Source organism: Protopterus annectens, chromosome 2.part0, assembly GCF_019279795.1.
Source record: "Protopterus annectens isolate FY-2018-M chromosome 2.part0, PAN1.0, whole genome shotgun sequence".
Lineage (NCBI taxonomy): Eukaryota > Metazoa > Chordata > Ceratodontiformes > Protopteridae > Protopterus > Protopterus annectens.
In genome coordinates, this window is record NC_056728.1 from 1,104,743,533 (window position 1) to 1,104,770,341 (window position 26,809).

The following is a 26,809-nucleotide window of genomic DNA, read 5'->3' on the forward strand; positions in this document are numbered from 1 at the left end:
AGTATGGCCTGTTGTGAAATGTTCATGCTACCTTGCTCTGAGAACCACGACTCGGTTCTCTACAGCCGTTAACCTGAAAATGTCCCATTTGAATTGCATCAACTGTATTAGAGTAGTTCTGTTGTCACTTGAGCTGTCTGATACTGCAATGGTATACCTGTGCTGGGAGGGCAGCAGATGTTGGTATGAACTCTACCATAAAAAAACTTTTTAAATTGAAACCTTGCTCTAATGCCCCTGATGAAACACCCTCCTACTTCCTAAAATTAGCTGCAGAAGCCATTGCCTTCCCTATCTGCATCCTAAGAAATCAATCAATTTCAGAATGCCATGTTCCCCAGCTCTGAAAAAGGCCTACATTATTCCACTTCATGAAGGCGGTAAGAATAATGATGTCTCCAACTTCTGCCCCATCGCTGTCTTATCCTCTATTTCTAAACTTATCGAAAAATGCATCCACCTGCAACTCCTGCCTTATCCTATAAATAATAACCTTACTCCCACCCAGCATGGATTCCGACCCGGCCATAGCACTACCACCACTCTCCTCTCTTTCCTAGAAACTGTAAACAAAGCCCATGACTCTGGTCATATTGTATCTACCATCCTTCTAGACCTCTCTAAGGCCTTCGACACCATCTCTCATAACCTTCTTCTTACTAAGCTCTCTAAACTAAATATATTCCACTCCTCTATTAACTGGTTCACCAGTTACCTATCAGATAGGCAACAAGCAGTTAAGTGGAAAAAAGCTACCTCACCATTCCTAAACACTTCCACAGATGTGCCCCAAAGCTGAATTCTAGGCCCCCTTCTGTTCAATATTTTCATTAATGACTTCTACCATGCCATCCTTAATGCCAACCTCATCCAATATGTGGATGACTTGACAATAATCTGTTCTGCAACCTCCACTTCTTCATTAACAAAACTAACACAAGATGCCTTCTCCTCTACAGAACAATGGATGCTAGATAACCACCTAGCACTAAATGCAACCAAGACTAAACTCATGATATTCCACCCTCTCTAAAAGCATCACCCTAGACAAAAACTCTTTCTCTATCACCAGACGAAATAGCACTCCTCTTGAAATAGTCTCCACTGCTAAACTGTTAGAAATCCTCATCGATGACCACCTAAAGTTTGATAGCCATCTTCATGTAAATATCAAAAAAACTCACAAGAAACCTGGCATGCTTTATCGCCACAACCATTTCACTTCTTCCTCCACCAGACTCGCTCTTGCTAACACATACCTCGTCCCTTCCCTCCTTTATGGAGCCTCTATCCTTACCAATCTGCAATCCTCCCTCAAATCAAAACTCTCCTCCTGCTACTATAAAATTTCAAAATTTGCAACTAGGCACAGAGCCAATGCCCATCGCTGCATCTCCCTGCACCAACTGAACTGGCTTGAACTGCCCAGTTCTCTTACCTACATTAAACTTATCCATGCACATAAACTTATTTTTATCCCCTCTCTCTATCCCTCCCTTGCCTCTACCTTCCAAATGCATCTTCCTAAGAGATGCCTTCGATTTAACTTCCAAAACCTAATGCAACTACATAAACCTGCCCGCCCTCCAGTGAAACATTTTCTATCTTTCTGCTTAGCACGCCACTGGAATTCTCTCCCACCTCTTATCCGTACCACTAACAGTCGCTCTACCTTTAAAACGACTTCACTCTCACCTAATCTCACAATGGGAATGCTCTTGTTCTCACCCTACATAACTTCCTTAACTATAATTCTCTCTACACCAAACATATCTGCTAATAGCCTCCCCTAGCCCATAATTTTCCTGAAGGAACTTGCATTCTTTATACTACCTTAAATTTTTCATAAAGGGATTTTTCACGCATTTGCTCCATCAAATGCCAATTTATTGCAACTGTTATTACCATATATATATTTTTCTCTGATGTCTCTTTAACTGCTTTTGTAAACTTTGTAATTGTTCTTATTTTGTAATTCTGTAATTTACTATATTTGTATTTTCTGGAGCTTTTCTCCCCAAGACTCCATTGAAAATGGGCTCCTCATGGCCCAGTGGACCATCCTGGTAAACAAACCGCAAATAAATAAAATAAATAAATGAAATGGGATGGTACCACTGAATAGGAAGGATATGTACAGTGACTTGATTTGTCCTCTGAGTTTCTTGCTTAGATTGATAGATTTTTTTTATCCTGCTGGGTGTTGCATTTCCTAATTTTTGCCATAACTCTCTTCCTTTGGTTATGCAACCTGTTGATGATAGGATACCAGGAAGCTGGCTTTTTTTTAGCTTGTTTTGTGGTTCTTCCTGGCAAACAGAACTGTCTCTACGCGTCTATTAACATGGTTGCAAAGGGTGTCTGAACAATTTGGCAGAGCTAGCAGTATTCTCAGCATCTGGGGGCTACAAAGTTTACCAGGTTACTACTTGAGAGTAGGAAGTTTGCCTTAAAATGGTTCAACCTCACCAGAAAGGATACTGTTCTCCTATACTAGTGATGACTATGTCTATTTATGTTCCCACCCCTAGTGGGCGTGAGTGGCGAGAAGATCCAGTAAAGTATGTGCTATGGGTTTCCTGGGTGATAAAGCTGGACTTATAATTTCTAAGGATATAGTATGTGACTTTCCTATGGAAATTTGGACATGGAGAAGTTGAAGCATGTCATCATGTTTGATCAGCCTTGAGGCATGTTTGTTTTTGATGTAAACTGTGACACCTCCACCTTTACTCCATGCCTGTGCAGTAGCTTATCTAAATATGTTGAAAGCTTTGTGGCCCTGAACTAACAGGATCCTTACACTTTACATCAAGTCTTGGTAACTGCACAAATGTCTGCATTCTCCACAGTGGGGAGAGCTTTTAAGAAGTACAGTTCCTTTATTAGTTTCCTGGGACTGAGTAGTAACATCTTTAGAGTTTCTATTTTTGTCAGTTTTGCATTGTTTAAAAGGTGGTGGCGGTGTGTGTGTGTGTGTGTGTGTGTGTGTGTGTGTGTGTGTGTGTGTGGTGAATGGACCCTTGTGTAATTGGCTACCCTGATGTGGTACAGGGTCTTGTTGCAGTGAATCACTGTTATTAAATTCTAGTTAAGCGTGACTGTGGACATCTCAGAAGACTGAATTCTGGTAGGGTGGATGGATTGGAAGGAGCTGTGTGGATGGATTGGGGTTTAGATGCATGGGGGTAGCAGTACCAGACCTTACAGTATAAACTGACAAAAAAATGTCTACACCCCTGGTCCTTACATTTCCTTTTGCATTATAAAGAGAAAATATCACACTTTCTCTGGGAAAGGTAAGCACACATTTTGCAAACCATGCATGTTACTAGTAGGAAATATGAAAGAAAGAAGTAAAAATATGCAACATTTTTAAATATTTTTTTATAACGGATTCTCCCCTAACACTACAGTCATTACTGTCTGATGTGGGGTACTGGTGTATCTATGTCACAGTCTGCCAGTATCATTATTTTCCACAGGTGAGGTTTACCTTACTTGTCTACAAAACATGCTGGTATGCAATGATTTATGTGGGGCAGACATATGTTGCTAGAATGTAAGAATTAACTAGTGGTCTGGGACGAAGACTTGCAACAGATATGGTATCAATTAATTTTAACAGGTAACTGAGGATTGGGATGGCAAAACTCTAAATTCTTCTGGATCAATAAAAAATCATTTAAGCTTTCTGACATCAGAAGACAATTATCTAGACTCCTGCATCAAGGAGATAGCTAGTAACCAACTGATGGATATAAACAGTTATGCTACTTGAAAAGAAAATTTGTTTAGTTTTTTTAACAGTGAAATTTTGGAATCCCAATAGGCATATCCAAGGTCTTAAAATCAGATCACATAATAAATAAAAACATCTACAGAACTCAGCTTTGAAAGGGGGCATAACTTGCATCCAGTAAGGCGGAGAAGACAAACATCATAAGTTCAAAAAGGGTACAATGCTATTATATGTTAATTTTGACGACATCTTTCTGTAACCTGCAGTGGTCTGTCTGCATACATATTTGGGGATGAGAAGGGCATGACAATTGCCCACCATTAAGGGAGAACCAAGTCCAGTATACAAAATGCTGCACACCTATCAGAAAAGGGGAAGTAGATCTAATGTGACAAAAATATGAAAGAGTACTGTGCAATTAAGACAGTAGTATAAAGATATAAATGATTTTATGAAACTGGGTAAATCTACTGTTACAAATGCAAATTTGTTATACAAAAATAAATCTTCCTAATGTAAAAAAGAAGCAAATTAACATCCAGCTACATGATAAGCTAAAGTTAATTGCAATGTCATAAGGTCTACTATTAACTGGTCAGTAAGACATGGATGGTCTTAGGCAAACTCCAGGAATAGGTAACTAGCTGCCCTTTTCCTCTCAACTTATCAAATCTTCTTACTCCCCACTCCCTGATGGGGCAACCTCTGCTTGAAATTTCAATAGTCTTGATTACCTTCTTTGACCTGAATATGGTTTATGTTCTCAGTTTCTCTTTCAGAGTTTTCTTATGAGAGGGGAATGTCCCTCATGCTCCATACAAATGACACTAACTCGTGCACCCCTAAGCTGATATAACTAATCCTGTAGTAAGAAAAGCTTAGGGCAGGTGAATAAAACTTTTGCCAGTCTCATGTTCAGTGAAATGTGCTTGACTGACCAAGTCTTAGTATTGAAGGGTGAGTCAAGAACACAACAAGATACCCTCCCATGCATCTCCCCTCAACTGTCTCCTTTACTGCTCGACAAAGCTAACCCCACCACAAAGTTTTCATGACAGGATCAAGATAAGTCATTTAACTGGGAATATTTGCCAACCATTAGCAGCAGTGTTGGCAATGCCAGTTAAGACAGCAAGGTGGCCTAATGGTTAAGGTGTTTGCCTTACAAACACAAGGTGCAGGTTTGAATCTCACAAGGGATAATTGGCTAGGCTTAAAATGGCTCGCAAGGGCAGTTAACCTAGTACTAACCTATGAACCTAAATGGCAAGCAGGCTACTGCAAGACAGAAAAACAAAAATTGCTCCCTTCCCACATTTTTTTATTCTGTCACATTACCCTACACTCGCAAATGACTGAAAATGCAAATGACCCCAACAAATGCACACTATAAATGGTAACTTTTAATAGTTTCTCACTACTACCAGGAGGAGGCAAACTGGCACTGCTATGAGTTAAATGCACACTGCTACCTGCTCCCTAACAATCAGCACCTTGGAGCTGGCACCTATCATGTAAGGTGGGGGTGCACAACAAGTCTGCAGCTTGGCAGAATCAAGTCTCTCCTCAGTACCAGGGGTAGGCTATAATCCATTAAACATAACTGGAAAAAATCAGAGCAGAGGCATAGCTTTCATGTGATACACATTAATTACTATATCACTCATTTTTAGTCACAGAAACCTTTGTATTATACGAAGATAACAACCTTCCACACTGCCCAGTGACATTTTTTCAGTTTGTAAACATCTGTAAACCAGAAAAGCTACAGAAGGCTGGCCTCCCAGCACCCACCCATATTTGTTATGCAGTACACAGATTTTCAACTGTAAATCAGCCACTAAATGGACATAATGGCTACACTCTGCCGCAGTAATTATGTTGTCTGACTGCACCATTTCACAAGCCAAGAACACACAGAAAGAAGGCAGTAAAGCTTTACATAAAGTCCACAGTAATGGTTTCTTCCCTTAGACTGAGAGTATATCATTGCAGAACATATTTACAGACAACTATAAGTATTTTTTTGCCACAGTACACCTTGCAGTAAATCATCAGTCAATTCCACTGGTAAATTGGTAAAAAAGCAAAGCACACAAATAGATATTGCTAACTATTAGTGGTACCTAAAAATACAGGACCACAGCTCTTTAATCATACAAAATGTTGCACAGCGATTTTCTCATAATAAAAGTCATAATCATAAGCTACATAATGCACTAAGCTTGTCATTCCAGGTCTAAAGACACACATAAAAACAACTCTATCTTCATGTAATGTAGTTTACTGTATACAAGTCTGAACTGGGGAGGGATCATAATTCTACTGAAACACTGTCCATATTCAGGAGAAATAAATAATATTTTACTTCTCATGTAATGACAGCTCAGTGGACTGCTGTATGCTATTACTGTTCTCTGTATATTCTGCAGAGGTTCAACACAACACCCTCAATGGAAACGGAACATAATTCCATAATGCTGGAAGAGCCGAACATTGACCCTAAATCCAGAGTTCCAGGAGAGGAATGGAGAAGAGATCAGGAAATCTTGTAGCATGTTCACATTGTCCGGGATATGAACTTCTGAGAGAGTGATGCTTCAGTCTGTGGTCCACTGTTAGATATGTACCTCTCCTCTGCAAGGGAAGTATAAACCCATGGCACTATGCTTGCTTAAGGAACACATGACACAGTGATTACTGCAAAAACTTGAAGTGGTATTTGATACAGTTTTCCTTCAAGGTCTTAAGGGTAAGAAGACAACTCATAGTTCCAGCTAGTTGATATGCAATCCCACCTTCAAGGGTGACAACATCTTGTGCACCATGTTAGAGCTGAGGCACCATACAGAGCTAGTGATTCAACCATTATAAGAAACTGTGCAGGATTCAGTCATTTACCAAGTTCTGAGAGGGCTGGCCAATAGATAATTTCCCTTGAACGAGGCATCCAGAATACAACATCTGATCTCCTTCTCGAGGGAGGACTGTCTCAGGTCTGTCGTCCTGTACAGGTACATACCTCAGCTTGCAGCTCCAGCTACTTTAACAACGCAGTCAAATCTGTAGCCTATTACATGAAAGCCCACTTTTGAAGCCATGGACAGAATCCTGTCTCCCCCTTCATCTCAGACTAAGAAATGGAGGAAAGATTTTCAAATGCATGTTTAACTGGACAGTAAACTCTAGTGAGACAGAAAGGGAACACATCCACCTTGAGTCACCTGCTGTGCCATTTACAAGTGGCTTATTCACTGAGATACATAACGACTGACATTTAATACTTTCAAATTTCCAATTATTCTCTTATGTGGAAAAGTGACAAATGCCTTAACATAGTCAAGATAGGCAGTATAGACTATCAGGCTTTCGTCAAGTGCTACTGTTCTTATTCAAAGAGTGCTACAAGATTCAAAAGGAAAGACCTCCCTTTAGTGAATCCATACTGTGCACTGCTAACAGAAGGAGGTTTCCTCTGTCATTATGGATAACCTCTGTTATGTGTCTTTCAATGATTTTACACAAACCCTGATAGATCTGGATATGATCAGACATCCTCTGTGAAATGGTACCATTCAAGCTTATTGACAAAGGTCAAGGGTATGGCCACATGTGCACATTTTGATTAGCATAATGGACAAAGGCTTAATCACGTTTTCCTTGATTCTGTGTAGAAAAGTATGAGTTTTGTTGTCTGGTCCCATGAAACGTAAGTTTTTGATTTCATTTTTGGCAGCAGTTATCACATCTATAGATAGGTTAGGAGTGTCTTCCCTCCTCTCTAAGGAATTATGACATATGACTTTCTCAACCAGTGGGTCACTTAGAGAACCATTAGCTGCCTTTCTGACCAAATATTTACAACCTTTACTGCCAATGGTCAGGGCCAGGATTCAGAACACTACTCAGTTTTTACAGATTGTGATGGTTGCACAGTTGGATCCTACTTGGCTAATGTGCACATTGGATGTGACTACCCTTTACACCAATATCCCGCATTGGGCTGGGTTAGAGCCTATCCAATTTTGGCTGGATAAGGTCAATATATATTCACCAGGTTTTAATACACTGCTTGTCTATCTGACCAAACATGTGTTAACCAAGAACATGTTTTATTTCCATGGTGGATGTTATTGGCAGGTGAAAGGGACCACTATGGGGGCTTCTTTTGCCCCCATTTACACTGACCTTTTCATGGGTTATATCGAGGAACAAATAATTTATGACGCTAGCCACAATTTATATCTTGATGGGATTGACATCTGGCTGCACTATCTGGATGATTGCTGGATGGTGTGGAGGGGGGATGACACATATGTACAGGAATTTGTCCAGTACCTTAATGAGAATAAGTGGGGCATTCAGTTTACATTAAATTTTCATATCAATCAGATTACATTTTTGGATGTTACTGTTATTACAGAATCAGATCATACCCTCAGGACTGAGGTTTTTCGTAAACATCCCAAATACAACACCTTGCTTCATGCCGGCAGTCACCACCCACGACACATCATCCACAACATCCCTAAATCCCAATTTCTTAGGATAAGGTGCATATGTTCCTCGGATACTTCTTATTTTTATTTTCAACAGGATCTGAAAAACTGTTTTTTCAACAGAGGATATAACATTGAAAATATTAGTGAGGCTATCCATTTTGCCTCACAGCAATCTAGATCTTCTCTATTGCTATATCAGCATACCTGAAGATCAAACACTGCTTGAAACCACCACGAAGAACAAAGTATAAGTCTTTTTTATTGATAAAAACGAGCGCTTTCACGCACACAGAGTGCGCTTCATCAGGTTACAATCTTTACTAAAACTTCTACCATTTTTATACTAAAAAAGGTATCATCAATTATCCAATCAATTAATAAACAAATCAAATGCAATTAAAACAATTTGTCAATATAGCGCCGGTATATGCACATCCAATGATAAAAAACAAATATGTTTCAGTTTAAAAAGTTTAAAACATACATATTCTTCGTTACATGACTTCATATAGGTTCATATAAATCAATAATATAAAATATACCTATAATTGATGCAGTCGCAGTTGTTATTCTAGTTCTCAAACAAATCATGCCCATATATGGGAGAAAATCCCTTTAAGATACCTGGTCCTGAGTATAACAATTCAGGTTCAGTGAAATGCAAGTATTTACTTTCCTATTTTAATGTCATTCCACAGAGCTATGACCATTTAGGTAATATCATATGGTAATATGATGTTAGAGATATGCATAATTCAATTTCATAAGTCATTCTTCCAGCATGAAGAAACAGACTGGAGATATATCTCAATCATTAGAAACTGAAGGATGTATATCAGCATACCTCCAGGGATGATAACCGAGATGAGCCGGTCCATTTTGTCACCACTTTCGGGTGAAATATTAATATATTAAGGCAAATTATTGATCACCATTGGGACATTCGTATGGCTAATGATAAGCTTTCTTAGTGTCTTTCTTCAAAATGTCTTTTTTCTTATCGAAGGGGGTCCCACTTTGGGCTCCTATTTTAATCATTATAAACATAAGATGCCCTCCGATATGCAGCAGATTACATTACCTGGGGACAAATTGGTTGGGTGTTTACCCTGCGGTCATTTTTCACCATGCATACACATACTTAAGAGTAAACAATTTACAAGCAGTAATACAGCTAAGATATATGATGTTTTGTGTTTTTGCTTTTTATATGGGGCAAACATCTAGGTCACTGAGGGTTCGTATTTCCGAGCATCTCAGTAACATAAGAAATAAAAGAATGTCTAGTTCTTTATTTAAACATACTATGACCCATACCACTGCACAGTTCAAATATATTATCATTGATAAGGTCACAGGGAATAGAATGTTTAAGACAGGCTGGCATACTATGTTAAACAAAAAATAATCTGGTTGGATTATCAGGTTGGGGGCTTTGTTTAAACCTGACCTTAATGAGTTAAGTTCATCATCCAATGAGCTGCTTGTTTTGTAATTAAGATGACTATTTACATGCATTGTGTGTGCGTTATACATGCCTTATCTTTCGTTGTTAAATTGTATAGCATCATACCCAGTTGTTTATCAAAGGAGAGATTACTACTAATCACTGTGCCAATGTCTTTGTAAAAATCAGCTACTTCTAAACATGATGACTTGAAATAAATATAATTGGATTAAACTTTACCAAAATACACAAGCAAGCATGTTTCCATACTAAAGTTAAGGCCCATTAACTGTGCCAAAGCTATTAAACCATCCAAATAATTATTATTATAGGTCTTACATCAGTTTAATTTGAACGCAACTGAAGTAGGTACTTTTAAATCATCAGCATATTTGCTGATCTAACACTGCTTACTGTGTGGTACAGTAGCATATACAATATTGAATAATATGGGCTCCAGGACTGAACCTTGATTAAATCCAGCTACCACTGCTAAAGAGATTTCATAAAACTTCAATGAATTAAAGTCCTAGTTGGAATAAATCTAATAACCCAATATTTTTAGAATAATTAATAATATCAGTAATACAATGTTTAAAACATTTGCCAGCAACTGAAGTCAAACTAACTGGTTTGTAATTCTATACCTCACTTCTTTTCCCTTATTTATAAATGGGTGTAGCATGTGAAACATTCAAATATCTGGTGACCAAACCCACACATAGTAAGATGTTAAACACTGGTTTTAGAATAGGTACAAGTACATCTTTTATATTATGTAAAATAATGGCAGGGATATTAGGACCATTATGTAAAGGAATTGTAGGGATATCATCAGTACCCAAAGATGTTGACTCTTTATCCTGTTCAATGCCTTCCTTATGCTAACAGCATCATCAAATGGACAAGGAGATTGATCATCAGCTTGATATGTGGACCATACAACTGTATTACAAGACTGGGAAATATAGAGAATTAAAGTATAAATTAAATTCATTTGCAACTTACGATCAATGACAGCAAATTATTAACTTATAAAGTACTAATCATGTTTTCGTTGTTTAAATTAAAATACATTTCTAACATATTCTTCTTCTTAGTAATGCTATTAGCCAAACTGCTTTCATACTATTATTTTATCATACATATTATTTGCTATCTGTGATTTCAAGTATTTGCTAATATTATTTAGCTCTTTTTATTCATTCTTGTTGGATACTTTCTATACATCTTAAATACTTTCTTTTTCTTAAAATATAATCTCTGCAAATATTTATTCCACTCGTATGGTAATTTACCCTACGAGTGGTCTTAAAGTTTGGTAGGTAAGCTTTTCGCTTCACATATTTTTATTAAATCTTGCAACATTTTGTAGCCAAATAATTTTTCATCAAAATTCATAAATTCTGACCATTGAGCATTTAATAATATTTCATACAATAAAGAGTAATTGATCATTTTATAGTTATACTATTTTGAATCTTTTATGAAAATTATATTTTATAAATTTCAAATTTGATTGCATTATGGTTGGCAATGCCTAGTGGTGCAACAACCTTTACATTTTGAATAATATTTAATGCGTCAGTTGATATAATATTTAATATGTAACTATCCCTTCTATTTTCCAAAACCAATTACTTTAAATTATAATAAGACAGAATATTTAAAAATTCCTAAGGATGTGCAGTTTAGCACTGAGGTTTAAGAAATCAATATCTGGATAATGATAATAACCTAAAAAAGGGTATTACCATTACAAATATTAATATCTAAGTTAGCCAAATAGTCCCACTGAGATTTCAAAACACCAACACCTCTTATTTCATTACATAAATATTCATAGTTAGAGTACCCTGGGAAACATATGTCCCCTGTATCACAGCACTCTATGACAGCAGATAACTTATATTCATGCCTGTCTAACCAAATCCTTAACTCTAGATACTTACTGACTAGACTTTGTCTGTTACATTACTAACACTTCAAAATGTTAACTTAATCTGCTAATTCAGATTCTTTCAGCCTGCTACACTGTTATCATGCTATCATACAAAAGGGTCTATATTACCATATCGAACGGTAATAATCTTGAACGCTGATATTAGCAAAAATGCAGGTAAATGAACTTGCTGTGCCCCCCACACCCCCCGCTAAATATATATTCCAACTCTGAGGTTGCACTACAGTGAGGAAAGGGCAAATATTCCAATCCTCACTGTACCACGACCCCAAAAAACAAGTTTGTTTACCTGCGTTTTTGCTAATATCAGCATTCGAGATTATTACCATTCGATATGGTAATATAGACCCATGCAAAAAGCATCTTTGTATCACCATGACGTTCAGCATCTTTGCATCACCATGCCAATTTACGTCCACTTGTATGCACACATTTTTAATTGAACAGGCTCGCCCATGATCAGTTAGGCTAGCCTTCACTCAAACACAGTCAATGTCCCACAAGGAAGCAACAAAAATAAAAGAACTACAGTAAGTTTGCAATGCCTTAAGAATTAAAGTATAACTTAAATTCATCTGCAATTTGTTTATGATCACTGATAGCAAATTATTAACTTGTAAAGTACTAATCATGTTTTTGTTGCTTAAATTCAAATATATTTATAACATTCTTATTAGTATTGTTATTAACCAATTTTTTCTCATACTGATACATATTATTTGGAATATGTGACTTTAAATATTTGCTAATATTATTTAGCCTTTTTTATTCGTTCTTGTTGGATACTTCTGTAGATCTTAAATACTTTCTTTTTCTTAAAATAAAATCTCTGTAAATTATTATTCAACTAGTATGGTAACTTATTCTCTGGTCTTAAAGTTTGGTAGGTAAGGTGTTCTCTGCACTTATTTTATTAAATCTTCCAACATTTTGCTGCCAAATAATTTTTCTTCAAAATTCATAAATTCTGACCGAGCATTTGATAATGTATCACGCAATAATGAGTAATGGATCACATTTTAATTATACTTTTTTGAATCTTTTATGAAGACTGACACAATATACCACAAGGAAGCAACAAAAATAAAAGAACTAAGGTGAGTTTGCAATGCCTTAAGAAAAGCAGGTGAAATCTCCGAAATAAATGATAAAAAACTGGTCCCCAAGAAGAGACTTCAATAGAAATATGCCAGTATTTTCATCCACTCATCTGCAGATGTTTTTAACATGAAAGGCATCCCCATGATTGGCTAGGCTAACCTTCAGTTAAACACAGTCACTGCATCACAAGGAAGTGACAAAAATAAAAGAACTAATGTGAGCTCACAATGCCTTAAGGGAGGCAGGTGATCGCTCACAAATATATGCTAAAAAGTGCTCTCCAAGAACCGATTAAAGTACAAATATGCCAGTATTTCTGTCTGTAGGCATTTTTTAATACAACAGGCTCAACCTGATTGGCTAGGCTAGCTTTCTCTCAAACAGAGTCACTACACCACCCTAGGAAGAGACAAAAATAGAAGAACTAAAGCGGTTTACAGAGGATTAAAAAAGGCCAGTTGGTGAGAGCTCAGAAATAAATGATAAAATATATACTCCTGTACAGTACTTATGTATACTCATCCATGGATGTTTTTAATATAACAGGCTTGCACCTGATTGGCTAGGCTAGCCTTCACTCAAAAACATTCACTGCACACCCAGGAAGCAATAAAACTGAAAATAAATAAATAAATAAATAAATAACTACTGTGAGTTCGCAATGCATTAAGAAAAGGCAGGTGAGAGCTCACAAAAAATGATAAAAAGTAATCTCCAAGAACAGCCATGCCAGCCTTACTGGTATCTGTTCAAGAATGCAGAAGGTGGTATCACCATTGTTAGCATCAAAAGTACTTTTTTTTTGTGGGGGTGGGTTAATGAGATCCAAATCCCACTCAGTTTTTCATTAGTATATTTATTTCACTTTATTTATTTATTTGCATTTGTTCACCAGAAAAGTTTGACTAGGACTGTGCACCCTTCTATACCACAGGCCCAGAAGGAAAAGTTCCAGTATTTACATACTGTTACAAAGTTCAAATATTTTTTACAAAGTCTGGATAGCAGGTAGCCCTGGACAATCAAAGAAATGCAGAGTATTTACACTGTGTTACAAAGTTCAAAATATTTTGGTAAGACTGCAGATTGTTAGCAGAAGTAAATGATAATACAGTATTTGCTTAAATAGGGTTGCGGCCTGAGGAGAGTGTTTTGGATGGCAAAGTAGTTTAGCTCAGATTATGGTGAAAGCAGAGAGGGTATTAGTGGGTTTTAGAAGATTTAGAGATGGAAATGGTTAATAGAAGGTAATGTATGGGAAAAATAAGTAAAGGAGGAAAGACTGATAGCAGCAAAGTAAGTATAAGAAAAAGAATAATTTACTGTATTGTTTTCCAAAAGATGATATTTTTAGGAATGTGTCTAACTTTATCTAAAGGTTAATGAGGATGGTGCAATTATCTGTGTTAACTATGGAAGATATAAGCATTCACTCATTTATTCATTTATATAATATGCATTTACTGAGTATGAATATCCAGCTGGGAAGACCCAGTTTTCAGAAGACTACTGGTGAGAAATGCCTCAGAAATATTAAAGTGAAACTACAGAAATATCCTAGATTTTGCAGTATATCTAAGGTACTGCTGTCCCTAGCTAGATTTTGTATCACAAGTTCCTAACTGCTTTAATTAAAATAGTCAGCTAATTTCCAGCATATTTATTTGTTGATAAGTGGTACTAAAATTGTCCATAAGGGCTGCATTTTTATTCATTTTCACCTTCTGTAGGTAAGTAAGGAATTTCTCATGCTCTATATGGGATTCTAAACACTGTATGGCAGGTTCCTATAATTCTATTCAATGTCACTGATATTAATGACTGTATGAGCATTTCTGATGCCTGAGTTACTTCACTGGCTTCTAACTTTTACGTGTTCTTTTACAAATAGTGAGATATTGTGACATACCAAGTGGATATGCAACAACAGGAAGAAGCATACCATGGAATTTGAATAGATCTACAAAAGACATTCTGAAAATTATTTTTAAAAAATTATTAAAAGATGTAAATGCTTTATCCCATGCATGGGTCCCCTCAGAATATATATGGTATGATCCCAGTTATTCTCATTATGGGTAATATAGAACCACTGGATGGTAAGACCAATCTATAACCAAATGGAATGGTTACTTCAAGCATAAAAAGAGAGAACGGCTAGGTGTAAAATGGCACACAAGGGCAGCTAGCCTAGTACTTACCTATGAACTTATTATGAGGACTGAAATTGTTCTGTTAAATACTTATTTTCCCTGGAAACTGAAATGAACCCAACTGGGTGAAAAACACTCCAGATGGTTGCATAAAATCAGACAATTGTGCATTAAGTACACAGTTGCAGAATATATACTAAAGGAATAAAATCAGCAAAACACTAAAAATTTTAGTATTAAAAATAAACAATTAATTAATTACATGAGATCAGTCCTACTGTATGACTAAGCACTTCATTAGATCAGAATCCAGCTCTGAAACCAGCTGTATATACAGTAACATTGCAATTGCTAAGCCTGGGAAAACACTTTGGGAGCTGCAGCGCAAGCAGGCTTGGCCATTAACACAGAGTATGTGAGAAGCAGGAAAAGCTAGGAAGCTAATGATTATCAGCTGTATTTGGAGCTATACCCCTGCTAATGTCAGACTCCTGATTGCTGATTCTTGAGTAGGGGCAGGAAAGGCAAAATCCAATACCACTTCCTTGCAAGCTATAAATCCCCCTCTATGACCAAGGAAACCTATACCATGTACTTAAACTTACTGGAAACACTCACCATCCAAGCCAGTACCATATTCACGGGGGACTTTAATCACCCCTCTATTAACTGGGAATCATATATGGCACCAGACTTACAGGCACAGAGATTCCGTAATTTTGTAAACACAAACTCCCTGGACCAGAATGTTAATACACCAACAGGAGATGCAATCATACAAGATCTGGTCCTCACTATCATGAGAGAGTGGTGCACACCCCCTAGTGTAATGTCTTCTCTGGTAAGGGTAGATCACAAAAAGGTCTCCTTTTAAGTAAAAATAAAACCTGGAGCCCCAACTAACCCTGGAATATTCAGAAATTACTGTAAGGCTAATTTCCTAATATTAAGTGATAACTTGGCAAAATGTCAAGCCCCCATAAGCCCTTAGAACACTGCTGCCTACCCAGTTCTGTTCACAGAAACCCTATACAGAAATGTTAATAGCTGCATACAGGCAGCTATACCCACCAGGAAGAAGTACAGAACTAACTCAAAAAATAACCCACCTCAGTGGAATCACATCATCAATAGGCTGTATAACAGAAGGAAAAAAATCATAGGAAAAAATAGAAGGTGCAGCACCCAGAACAATAAAAGCACTCTCAGCAAACTAAACAAACAACTCAGAGGACAAAAATGTCAAAGCCAGATATGAGGTAAATTCAGCCCTCTAGGCCAAGGACAACAACAAGGCATTCTTTAGTGTCTTATGTACAGAGAGACACAAAGTCATAAAATACCAGGATTTGCAGGAAGATATGAGGGTAATGTGGAAGAAGGATATCCAGACAGTTCCAGTGGTAGTAGGAGCAATGGGTCTTATAAAAAAGAATTTACAATTGTACTTAGATGTGTGGAGTCTGCATGTCCTCCCTGCCGTCGAGTGGCCTCCGAAAGACATGCGTGAATGGGCGTGCCTTCGCTGAAGGTTGGGCATCGGGCTGGCAACTCGGCACCATAAAAATCGACTGCCAATCATTAGTGGACCGGAGTTCCGCTGTGGAGACCCCTAACCGGGAAAAGCCAAAAAGGCCCAGATGCAATACCTAACTTTTGGCTTAAAGTATTAACTTCTTTACATGAGGATTTAGCCATGAGTAAGAACTATTTATATGCACACCCCGAACAGACACCACACTGGTGAACAACAGGAAAAACAATGCTCTTACTTAAGAGTGAACCTGCAAGCTACCCTAAAAATTATAGAGCAATAACTTGCCTTTCGATGACGTGTAAACTATACACGGGGATTGACGCCAACAGAGTTTATAGTCATTTAGAAGAAAACTCAATTATGGCAGTAGAACAAAAGGGCAATAAAAGAAAGTCATATGGAACAAAAGATCATTTGTTGTTAAATAAAGTTATAGTGGAGAACTGTAAGAAAGGGACGAATCTAAGTATGGCATGGCTTGACTATAAAAAAGTATTTGATAGTATCCTACATTCATGGATAAAAGAGTGCTTAAAAATGTATAAGGTACATCCTACATTGATTGATTACATTAGAGTAACCATGAAAGACCACTTTGCAATTAAGCCATGATAAAGGACAGATTATTATCCCAGGGATAAAAATTCAAAGGGGGATATTCCAGGGTGACTGTCTATCACCGTTGCTATTCTGCATTGCCATTAATCCATTAAGCTGTTTACTTAACAGCTTAGGCCATGGCTACAATTTGGCTCCTAGAAAACAACAAAGTCTAATGACTTCTCATCTTCTCCTTGTCAATGATTTAAAACTGTACAGATCATAAGATGAGGAACTGAAAGCACAGCTGCAGGTTATCAAAACATTTTTAGATGATATTAGAATGTCATTTGGTCTTGATAAATGTGCAAAAGCAACCTTTAGAGCAGGAAAACTGCAGCCCCAGGAAAACATCAATTTGGGGCAAGAATGTGATATAAAAGAAAGTGAGCAAGAGGGGGTGTATAAATACTTGGGAATTGATGAAGGATCAGCAATAAAACATGAACAACTGCGAATAAAGCTTAGTAAGGAGTACTTTAGAAGACTTAAATTAATCCTGAAAACAGCATTGACACCTAGGTACAAGATCCAAGCTATAAATCAATTTGCTCTTCCTGTCCTAACTTATAGTTTTGGAGTGACTGACCGGCCCCAAAAAGTGATGGATAGATTGGATATTAAAACAAGAAGGATGCTTCATGCTCACCAAACGATTTATAAAAATCAGTGTATACCAAGATTATATATTCCCCGTTCTGAAGGAGGGAAGGGCCTCCTTGAAATTGATTACGTGTATAGATCTGCAATTGTGGGACTCCACACATATCTACTAACCTCACAAGATCCAAATGTGGTGAAAGTTTTGAAACATGAGGAGAATAAATCTAAGATGACATCTCTGCTTAATTTAGCAGAAGCATATCAACATCAAGCAGGAATGGAAATCAAACCAGAAGTGGATAAAAATCAGGCAGCAACTGAATGTGCTAAAAAACAAAAGAAAGATTATAAGGTGAAGGATCAGATGAGAAGGCAAGAAATGTGGAAAATACATATAATTGCAAGTATAGAAAACTTCTGGAAGAGCCTCATGTTGATCAAGAACGAACGCAGAAATGGTTAAGGAGAGGTGAATTTACATCAAGAAATGAAAGGTTAATATTGGCAGCCCAAGATAGTGGGCTACATATACGCTGGTTAAGTCCATTGAACATGTGGAAGAAACAGACACATGTAGGTTTTGTGGAACCAAAATGGAAACAGTCACACACCTTATTGCTGGTTGCGACTCTCTAACGGCAGAGGGACTGTATACTGAAAGGCATAATAATGTGGCAAGATTGTTACACTGGAGATTGTGCAAATATTATGGTATGAAAGTGGCTGAAAAACACTGGAAACATGAGCAACAGAGAATCATAGAAAATGAAGAAGTCTACATCACATGGGATAACCCATTACCAACAGTCCAAAAGACAGATGCTACAAAACCGAATATAGTGGTCCAAGAAAAGAAGACAAAAGTAGCATTGATCATTGAAATCGTCAATCCTAGTGACTACAGTGTCTTGCGTACAGAGAGACACACAGTCATAAAATACCTCGATCTGCAGGCAGAAACGAGAGCCATGTGGAAGAAAGATACCCAAAAAGGAGCAACTGGTCTTATAAAAAAGAATTTACAATTATATTTAGATATGTTACCAATTCATGTAACACCGTACGAACTGCAGAAGGAGTCATTACTGGGCACATTGCGAGTGCTGCAAAGAGCACTTTTGGCTAACATCAAAGAGTGAATCAATACTAATTTCATGAACTTTAATCATACTTTGACTTAGGAATGGGGTCCATTCCTGTCATGGTATTAGAAACCCAAAAGACTTGGAGAAATTAAAAACGACATACAGCAGTTCTACTACTATAACTACAATAACCACTCCTATATCCAGGATGGCCCCTCCACTAGGCCAAGAAGATAACTAAGCACAGTGAACACTGCCAAACAATGGAGAAAACAGTTTAAAACAGCAATAGCTGACAGGCGATACAAAATCAGTAGCTGGTGACAATGCAGAAAAAGGTTTAAATTGGCAATGGCCGATAAGCAACTCTAGTGCAACAATGAAAATATTCTTCCTTGAGTATTATTCTGTTTAGCTAAAGGTACAAGTTACTTCTTTTAACCTCCAAGTAAGTGCACATGGGTGCAGCTCTTTACAATCTTGAGAAGAAAACCTTAGGATACAGGATCTGAACAGAACTGGTAAATTCAAGGAATTCAGAGAGCAGTTTGATAAAGGAAACAAGAGCTGATGAATTATGAAAGACTTGTGATGATGATGTGGGAAGAAATGAGCAACAAGAAATGGAAGTATTTGGTAGTACAACAGAAAAACAGAAGGTACATACAAATAGGGACAATAAAAGTTATATTGTGACATATAGGAATATAGGAGAGAGAAACGATATAGAAGTATTAAAAAGGCCAAAGAAGATGTGGTGTGGACAAAGGCAGAATTCTAGCAGGTGAAGGAGGCCACTGAAGTCAGTAAACCACCGAAAATACCCAGTTCAATATATGATCTGCATATAAAAAATCAAACAGTATTTGATATTGCTGAGAATATGAAAGGTTGATGGAATGCCGCAGTGGTACAGCGGTAGTGTTGTTGCCTCACAGCAAGAGGTTCTCCCATTCGATTCTCGGCTGGAGTGTGGGGAGTGCCTTCTGTGTGGAGTCTGCATGTCCTCCCCGCGGTTTGGTGGGTGTTCGAAAGACATGTGTAAATGGGTGTGCCTTCGCTGAAGGTTGAATGTCGAGGTTGCACCTCGGCGTTCATGAAAATCTACTGCCAATCATTAGCGGACTGGAGTTCCACTGTGGCGACCTCTAACCAGGAAAAGCCGAAAGACAACAACAACATGAAAGATTGATGGTGGAAATCGGATTCCAAATCATGCTGGAGAGGTGGGTGTCACATATGACGATATATGAGCTTATAGCAACTGCAGTGCTCCGTTTTATGTGAATTAAACAGAATGTTTGCAAAGTTAAACAGCATGAATGTCTGAATGGTAAATCAGTTTGCACAGTACAGAAATTACCAGACATTACATCTAATGTCATAATACAGAATTTTAATACTAATATGAATGTTTTTGATAACAGTAACGCTGAAGTAACAAAAAGGGTTTTGGCCAAATACTTCACTACAGGTTCAGAAGCATAAGGTACCAAATACAGTAAAGCATCCGTGCAGTCACTTGCTCTGAAGAGAGCTGATTAAAGAGAGGGATTAGACTTGCTGTTTAAGCAACTGCACCAGCAAGCAGCTACAGCTGTTTCATTGCATTATTTTTTTACAAAGTTTTTTCCCTGCTACTACTTTAAAGGGATGTGTGTGTGCTTGTGAGACTGAGATTAGACTTGCTATTTAAGCAAGTGCACCAGCAAGCAGCCATGCTTCATGAGCGTGACATAAAGACGTGTCTTGAGTTGAAGCACAACGTGAGCGACAAGCACAGGAGTGTAGCAGAGTTTCTGGATTTACGTTTTAGTTACTTATAAGTTTGGTTTGAAATGGACAGATTAACTAACTTGCTGTTGTAGTCACTGACTAATGTAAAAGCACTTTTCCAGTGCATTCATTGTCTCATATACAGCACAATCCCACAAAAAAATTAGTAGACTCAAATACAAATAAGTTTGTTAAATATGTTGAGTTAACTGAATTAACTATGGAACTGGATTAAAGGAAAGAAATTTCATCACAAGTGGCTGATTGTGAATTTTTTAATATGAGATAAGTTGGATTCAAGTTACAAAGCTTACCAGTACAGAAAGGCAACGTTGTTCAATAAATGGTTCTATAACTGGTGCAATTTTATTAATTCCTGGGATGATTTTGTGAATAACATAAGTTTATTTGGGCAAGATAGGTACCATTTGAATTATTTACGTGGTAAATTTTTAAGTATGAAAGTGGTTGACATTGTGAAACATTTTTTTGGATTTTACCTTGGAGTTAAGGTTAGTTACAAATGTACTAGACACCCAGCTTACTAAAAGTGTATCAAACTAATGCACAAAGTTTAACCAATAAAAAAAATGAACTAAATGTAGTCTGATAAGTAAATAATTACGACTTGGTTGCAATTACTGAAATGTGGAATAGTAAAGGAATACAGTTTCCTAGATTACCAATCATTTAGCTACTTGAGAAATTAGATAGGAGAAGTGGTTATTTTTGTGACCCAATGGTGTTAGAAGTGGATTATAATTTAGAATTGATTTTTTACGGCAGTATTAATTGCTAACTCTGGTTTCCCACTACATTTATTGGATGCTATAAAAGCCCTGCATTATCAAGCACTGATCAGCTTTGGTATATTGATGGCTTAGTTAACTTTATGACTTATGATAACCTGATAATATTAGGTGGCTATACCTTTCCAAGGATCAGCTGGCCTGATGGCACAACAGAAAGAATGCTGAAGGATGAATTTTAGAATTTATATGTTACACAATTTGTCTCAGAATATAGATTTCCCTATCAGATCAAATTATATCGTAAATCTCTTACTTACAAACATTCCAGACAAAACTTCTGAAATCAGCCAACTGTGTCCATTAGACAATTAAGACCACTTAGCTTTTGATTTACTATAATAACTAAAGCTTTAAATATGAATCAACAAGAGTATTTTGATAAGTCTAAACTGTTCTATTTGAACATTACTAATCAAATAAATTCTCCGGACAGAAATTCCTCTGAGGTAAATAATGTTGTGAATAAACAACAGGACTTTAAAAACAGAAGAAAACAGTAACTAACAGTTTACTGAAGACCACACCTTCATGGTGGAGTACTGGTCATGCTAAACTTCTGAGGAAAAAAAAAGAAGAAATGTAGGCTCTGGAAGACATTCAACAGAAATTATTTAAAATGGGCCTATAATTTAGACTCCAGAAGGCTAAATTCCTTTAGAGATTAGCAAAAAGCAAATCTGAAGATAATTTACTTTGCAGCTGTTGTTCTAAGAAATGTTAGTCTTACATTAGCTACATCAGTAATAAGGTTAAATCTTGCGGACCAATTTCTGTCTGATGTGAAGTGCTAAACGCTGGAGAATTACTGGCAAATTTGGTCAATGAGCACTTTTTGGCAGAAGATGCTACACTGTTAGATGAAGTTTCTGATGTTAGAATTTTAATAGAATATGACTGTGTGTGTCCAGTTTTCAGTCTGACTTGTGCAAACATCTTTGAGCCATATTAAACAGGCTAGTGGTATGGGACTTGATAATATTCCAGACATTTTCTGGACATATTGCAATAAATATATTAAAGCTACTATCACTTGATTTTTCAATAACCTGTTGTATTCAGGCACTGTACCTGCAAGTTGGAAACTTGCACACATAATTCCAATTCAAAAGAAGGACCCAACAGACAACATAAGTAATTATAGATCTATGAGTCTTACCTCACTGGTGGGGAAAGAGTTTTGAGAGGTGTCTATTTTCTTTCTTAATCAAGATTTTCAGGGATGTTTAATGGAGCTCACTCAAAATATTGTTTCATCAAAAAAAGTTCTATGTTCACTAATTTAATTGAATTTTACGACCCTGGGGCAATTGCTTTCAGTATGGGCATGTCTGTAGTGGTGGTCATTTTGGATTTGTCTAATGCTTTAGACAGTGGCCCTCATTCTTTTATCATTGATGCCATGCTCAAATACAGAATTAACCCATACATTGTTTTTTGGCAAACTGGCTTCATGGTAGACTGCCGAGAGTAAGGATAGGAACGTTTATATCTAGCTGGCTTAAAATGAACAAAGGGGTCCCCTGGGGCTCAGTTTAAGGTTCAGTATTGTTCAACCTGGTATTTTCATTTATTCCCTAAGATATCTAACGTTTGGATGGCCAGTATGCAGAGGATGTTAAACTAAGGTGTATCATTACATTGACACAGGATATTGACCATTTCAACACTTACATGTGTTTGATGGCTGAATGGTTAGACTTAACTGGACTAAAAGTTAATAAGTATAAATGCCCTACTTTGCATTTTGAGAAAACAGTGGTTGAATATCAAATAAACTTTGGTTCCCACAAGTTACAGAAGCTGACAGAATATAAGGATTTAGGTATTATTGTATGTATTAATTTTAACTATAGGACTAATGTCTTAAAAGTTATAGCTAAGGCATTAAAAGTTACTGGCTTAATTTTTAAGAACTTTACAAGAAGAAATAATGACTGTCTTTTGAGGTTGTTCATAACATATGTTCAACCCATCACCGAGTATAACATGTTGCTTTGCTCCTACAGGAAAGGTGATTTCCTGGTTTTAGAAGGAATTCAATGAAAATTTATCAGGCATATCATTACATGCAGAGATAAATCATACCCATCTAGACTGGAACATCTTGGCCTCTTTCCACATATCCAATGGGTGCTCTTTTTTCAGCCGACGGGGACTCTGGAGTGGAGTGAAGAACATTGATCTCTACTAAATAATGATTTGTTGAATACAAGCATATTAAGCAGAGGTGTATATTTTACTTGCAGAATTGACGAGTCAATGACTGTCTTAGGGCAAACTATTTAACATAGTCATTGGTTCAGCTTTACATATCTGACAGTCTTCTTCTTTACAGATATTCAAAAATCAACTTAATACCTGGTTGTGTCCCAGAAATATACATACATTGAGCAGTCTGTGTTCTGAATGGCCTTTGGCCTTTACCCAAGAATTAATGAACAACTGAACAATTTTGAAAAACTATACTCTTTATTCTCCCTGTTAATTCCAGAGAGCAAGCAATCTACTATTCAACTCTTAAAGAACAGGCAAAGGAAGAAGGAAGTCTACTTTGACAGAACAGCAAAGAAGCTGTCCTTCCTAAAGAGCCAGATGAAGAATTTGGAAATGAAATAAAGTAAAAGAAGGTACATTACTTCAAGAAGCAAACTTTTCTACATCATACTGGATACAATGATAGGAAATTCTACCAAAAACATAGAAAACATCTACAAAATGACTACCTGAACTACAGAACACTGCAGACTGAGAATTAATATGAAATAATCTTAACCTTCTCCCAAAGCAGAGCATAACAATGATGATGATAGTCCATCTCTCTCTCAATGAGAGCTTGTTGGATAAATTCGGAGTTTAACAATAAGATGCCAATAACATCTGAGTCTTACACAAAGAACATTTAGGACACTTAATAGAACATTTCAGTTCAGTTACCTAGTTTGAAATCAGTACCACATACCAGTGGTAACAAAAATGATAAATACATTGTGTATGTATAAATTAATGGAATTAAACCAAAATAAGGGGGATGTCACATATGACCATATGTGAAATTACAGCAACTGTAGCATACCATTTTAAATCTGCTCATTGCAAGTGGGAGCTGTTATAGTAAAACGCTATGGTGTTGAGATACCTCATGTGAATACCTCTATTTGGTCTTCCTGTACATCTGTATTAACTATTTTAAATTTACATATACAGTACAGTGTCAGAAGACACTGGATGCTACAACAGAGTGGAGGAGAGTTGCACATGTGGTACAGAAGAATGTAGAGTGCACATGGGAAAATAGTTTATATGTAGTATTTTGGCAGGAGGAAGACTGTCCCAAAAGTAAAAGGACTGACCTGATGATAGTGACAGTGTGGATGCAAGTTAAAACAGTGTGGTAATATACATCAATGGGCAGGTGGGAAAATATAAGGGACAGATGCTTAGCTGAGTATGCAAAGCAAACATACAAAGTGGGATGAGGAGGGAAGGAAATATAAGCATGTCGGGACAGATTTGTGTCCCAGAGACTCCCCTGTCTGTGGAATAGACTCACTCTCCACATCAAGAAGAGTACCTCTTAACCCCTTTTTAAGCATAACCTGGATAGCTGGATGGGAAAAAGAAAATACATCCCTGGGATTCCACCTGTGTTAAGAAAAAATACGAAAAAATAAATAAAATGCAACTGAACCACGGGTCCTCACTAAAGTACAGAAGTACAGATAAAAACAAAGCTCGGTCCCAGGTAGGCTGATAAAAATATTTAATATGAACAACAGGTAAGAGCTTTCAAGGTACAAGCCCTCTTCATCAGACAAATGCAGTATTACAAAAACACAAATTTAAAATAAAAACAACCAATCATAGAGCAGCTCTGTTAATTCAATTAGCAAAAATACCTGAGCACTAATGCTTAAAGGGAAGAGTATAGAGAAAAGGTTTTAAAGAAACAGCTTCATTGAGACCTGGTTCTTTATCTGCATGAAAGCACAAAATCCACTTTTGTTCACAAGCTTCGGTCTTAACCTTTATATCCCCTCCCCTTTCGTTGTCTTCTACCAACTCAAGAACAAAAAAATCTAAAATTATGTGAGGGCCAAAAGCTAATACATGCTTCGCTAAGGCACTGCTATCTTTCTTGCTGTTCCTTAAGTCACGAATATGCTCCTGCACACATTCCTTGAGGAAGTGACTGGTCTTACCAATATAATATGCACTACATAAAGTGCAGAAACTATAGTAAACCAAATTCTTGGAAGAACAATCTGCATAAAAACAAAAACTTATAGAATGTCCTAACGATGGGTTTTGTGTAGGTAGTTCCTGTATATATTTACATATATTACAGTGCCGACACATATTCGTCCCAACTCTCTGTGATACATTCCTCTGTTTCTTCTCTAACTTTCTGTAGCAAAGATGCCTTTTCAATGGCATATTGTTTTTAAAGGAAAACTGTGGTACTTCAGGAATGTTGTGTCTTTCGGCTTTTCCCGGTTAGGGGTCGCCACAGCGGAACTCCGGTCCGCTAATGATTGGTAGATGATTTTTACGTGCCGAATTACCAACCCTGATGCACAACCTTCAACGAAGGTACGCCCATTCATGCATGTCTCCATGCAGAAGACGCTCTAGCTGAGAATCGAACCGGACAGAGTCTTACTGTGCACCACCAGGAATAAGATCTTTTAATTCATCACTCGCAAGCAGAATATTCCAGTTTTTCTTTATGATATTACAGACAGCTCATACATTACTAGAAAAAGTGAGGGGGGCTCTAATGCACTGTTTTTTAATACTATCTGCAGATGTATACCGATTCTGGGTATTACTATGAAAGGCTTTTTTTAAAAAATATGGTCTACCTACACCTTTTCTTTCTAATAAAACTGAATTTATACAAAAGCTGCTGGACAGGGGCATCAGGTGCTGATTTGTCTATACATGGGCTAAACTCTTGGCTAGGCTTATAAGGGCCTCAAGGCCAATAGCCTAGTAACTTCCTATGATCCTAAGAGTAGTACAGGTCAAGGGAGGTATGAGGACTAAAGTAGAAACACAAATGCTGTGTTATGGATTACAGGATGCCACTGCAGTGTTAATATGCATTGTGCAGATAATAAGAAATGTTGGGAAATGAAAAGTCATTGCAAATGCATGACGAAAATGTGTCTGCTGAACATCACAAGCACAAATTTTGATTTTACAACTATAAAGACAGAGAAAAAAATAATAAAACAACATTGCTGCAAATCTTGTTCTAGCTTGTCATGCTGCATTTTTCCCGAAAATCTGTCAATAGTTCCCAAGTTTCAGCAATATCCTTTACAAAAAGGAGAAATGATGAAGCTTTTCAACAATATAACAAAAGTCTTACCTTACATGATGGCACAGTGTAGGCAAGAGCAATCCCAACATGCCCCTGAAAAGTAAGGTAAAGAAAATAAGCAATTTGGCCTAGCACATTTCATGTGTTTAAAGACAAACAACG

The 26,809-nt window shown here is 37.0% G+C and overlaps 1 protein-coding gene across 1 annotated transcript in view; it reads right to left on the bottom strand.

Moving 5' to 3' along the window:
• The window catches only part of GSTCD (glutathione S-transferase C-terminal domain containing), a 1,728,465-nt gene that overhangs the window by 431,690 nt on the left and 1,269,966 nt on the right, over positions 1-26,809 (bottom strand). Inside the window, exon 7 of the mRNA XM_044061304.1 lies at positions 26,696-26,740. Within this exon, the coding sequence (XP_043917239.1) occupies positions 26,696-26,740 (45 nt within the window). The remainder of the gene's footprint in view (positions 1-26,695; positions 26,741-26,809) is intronic.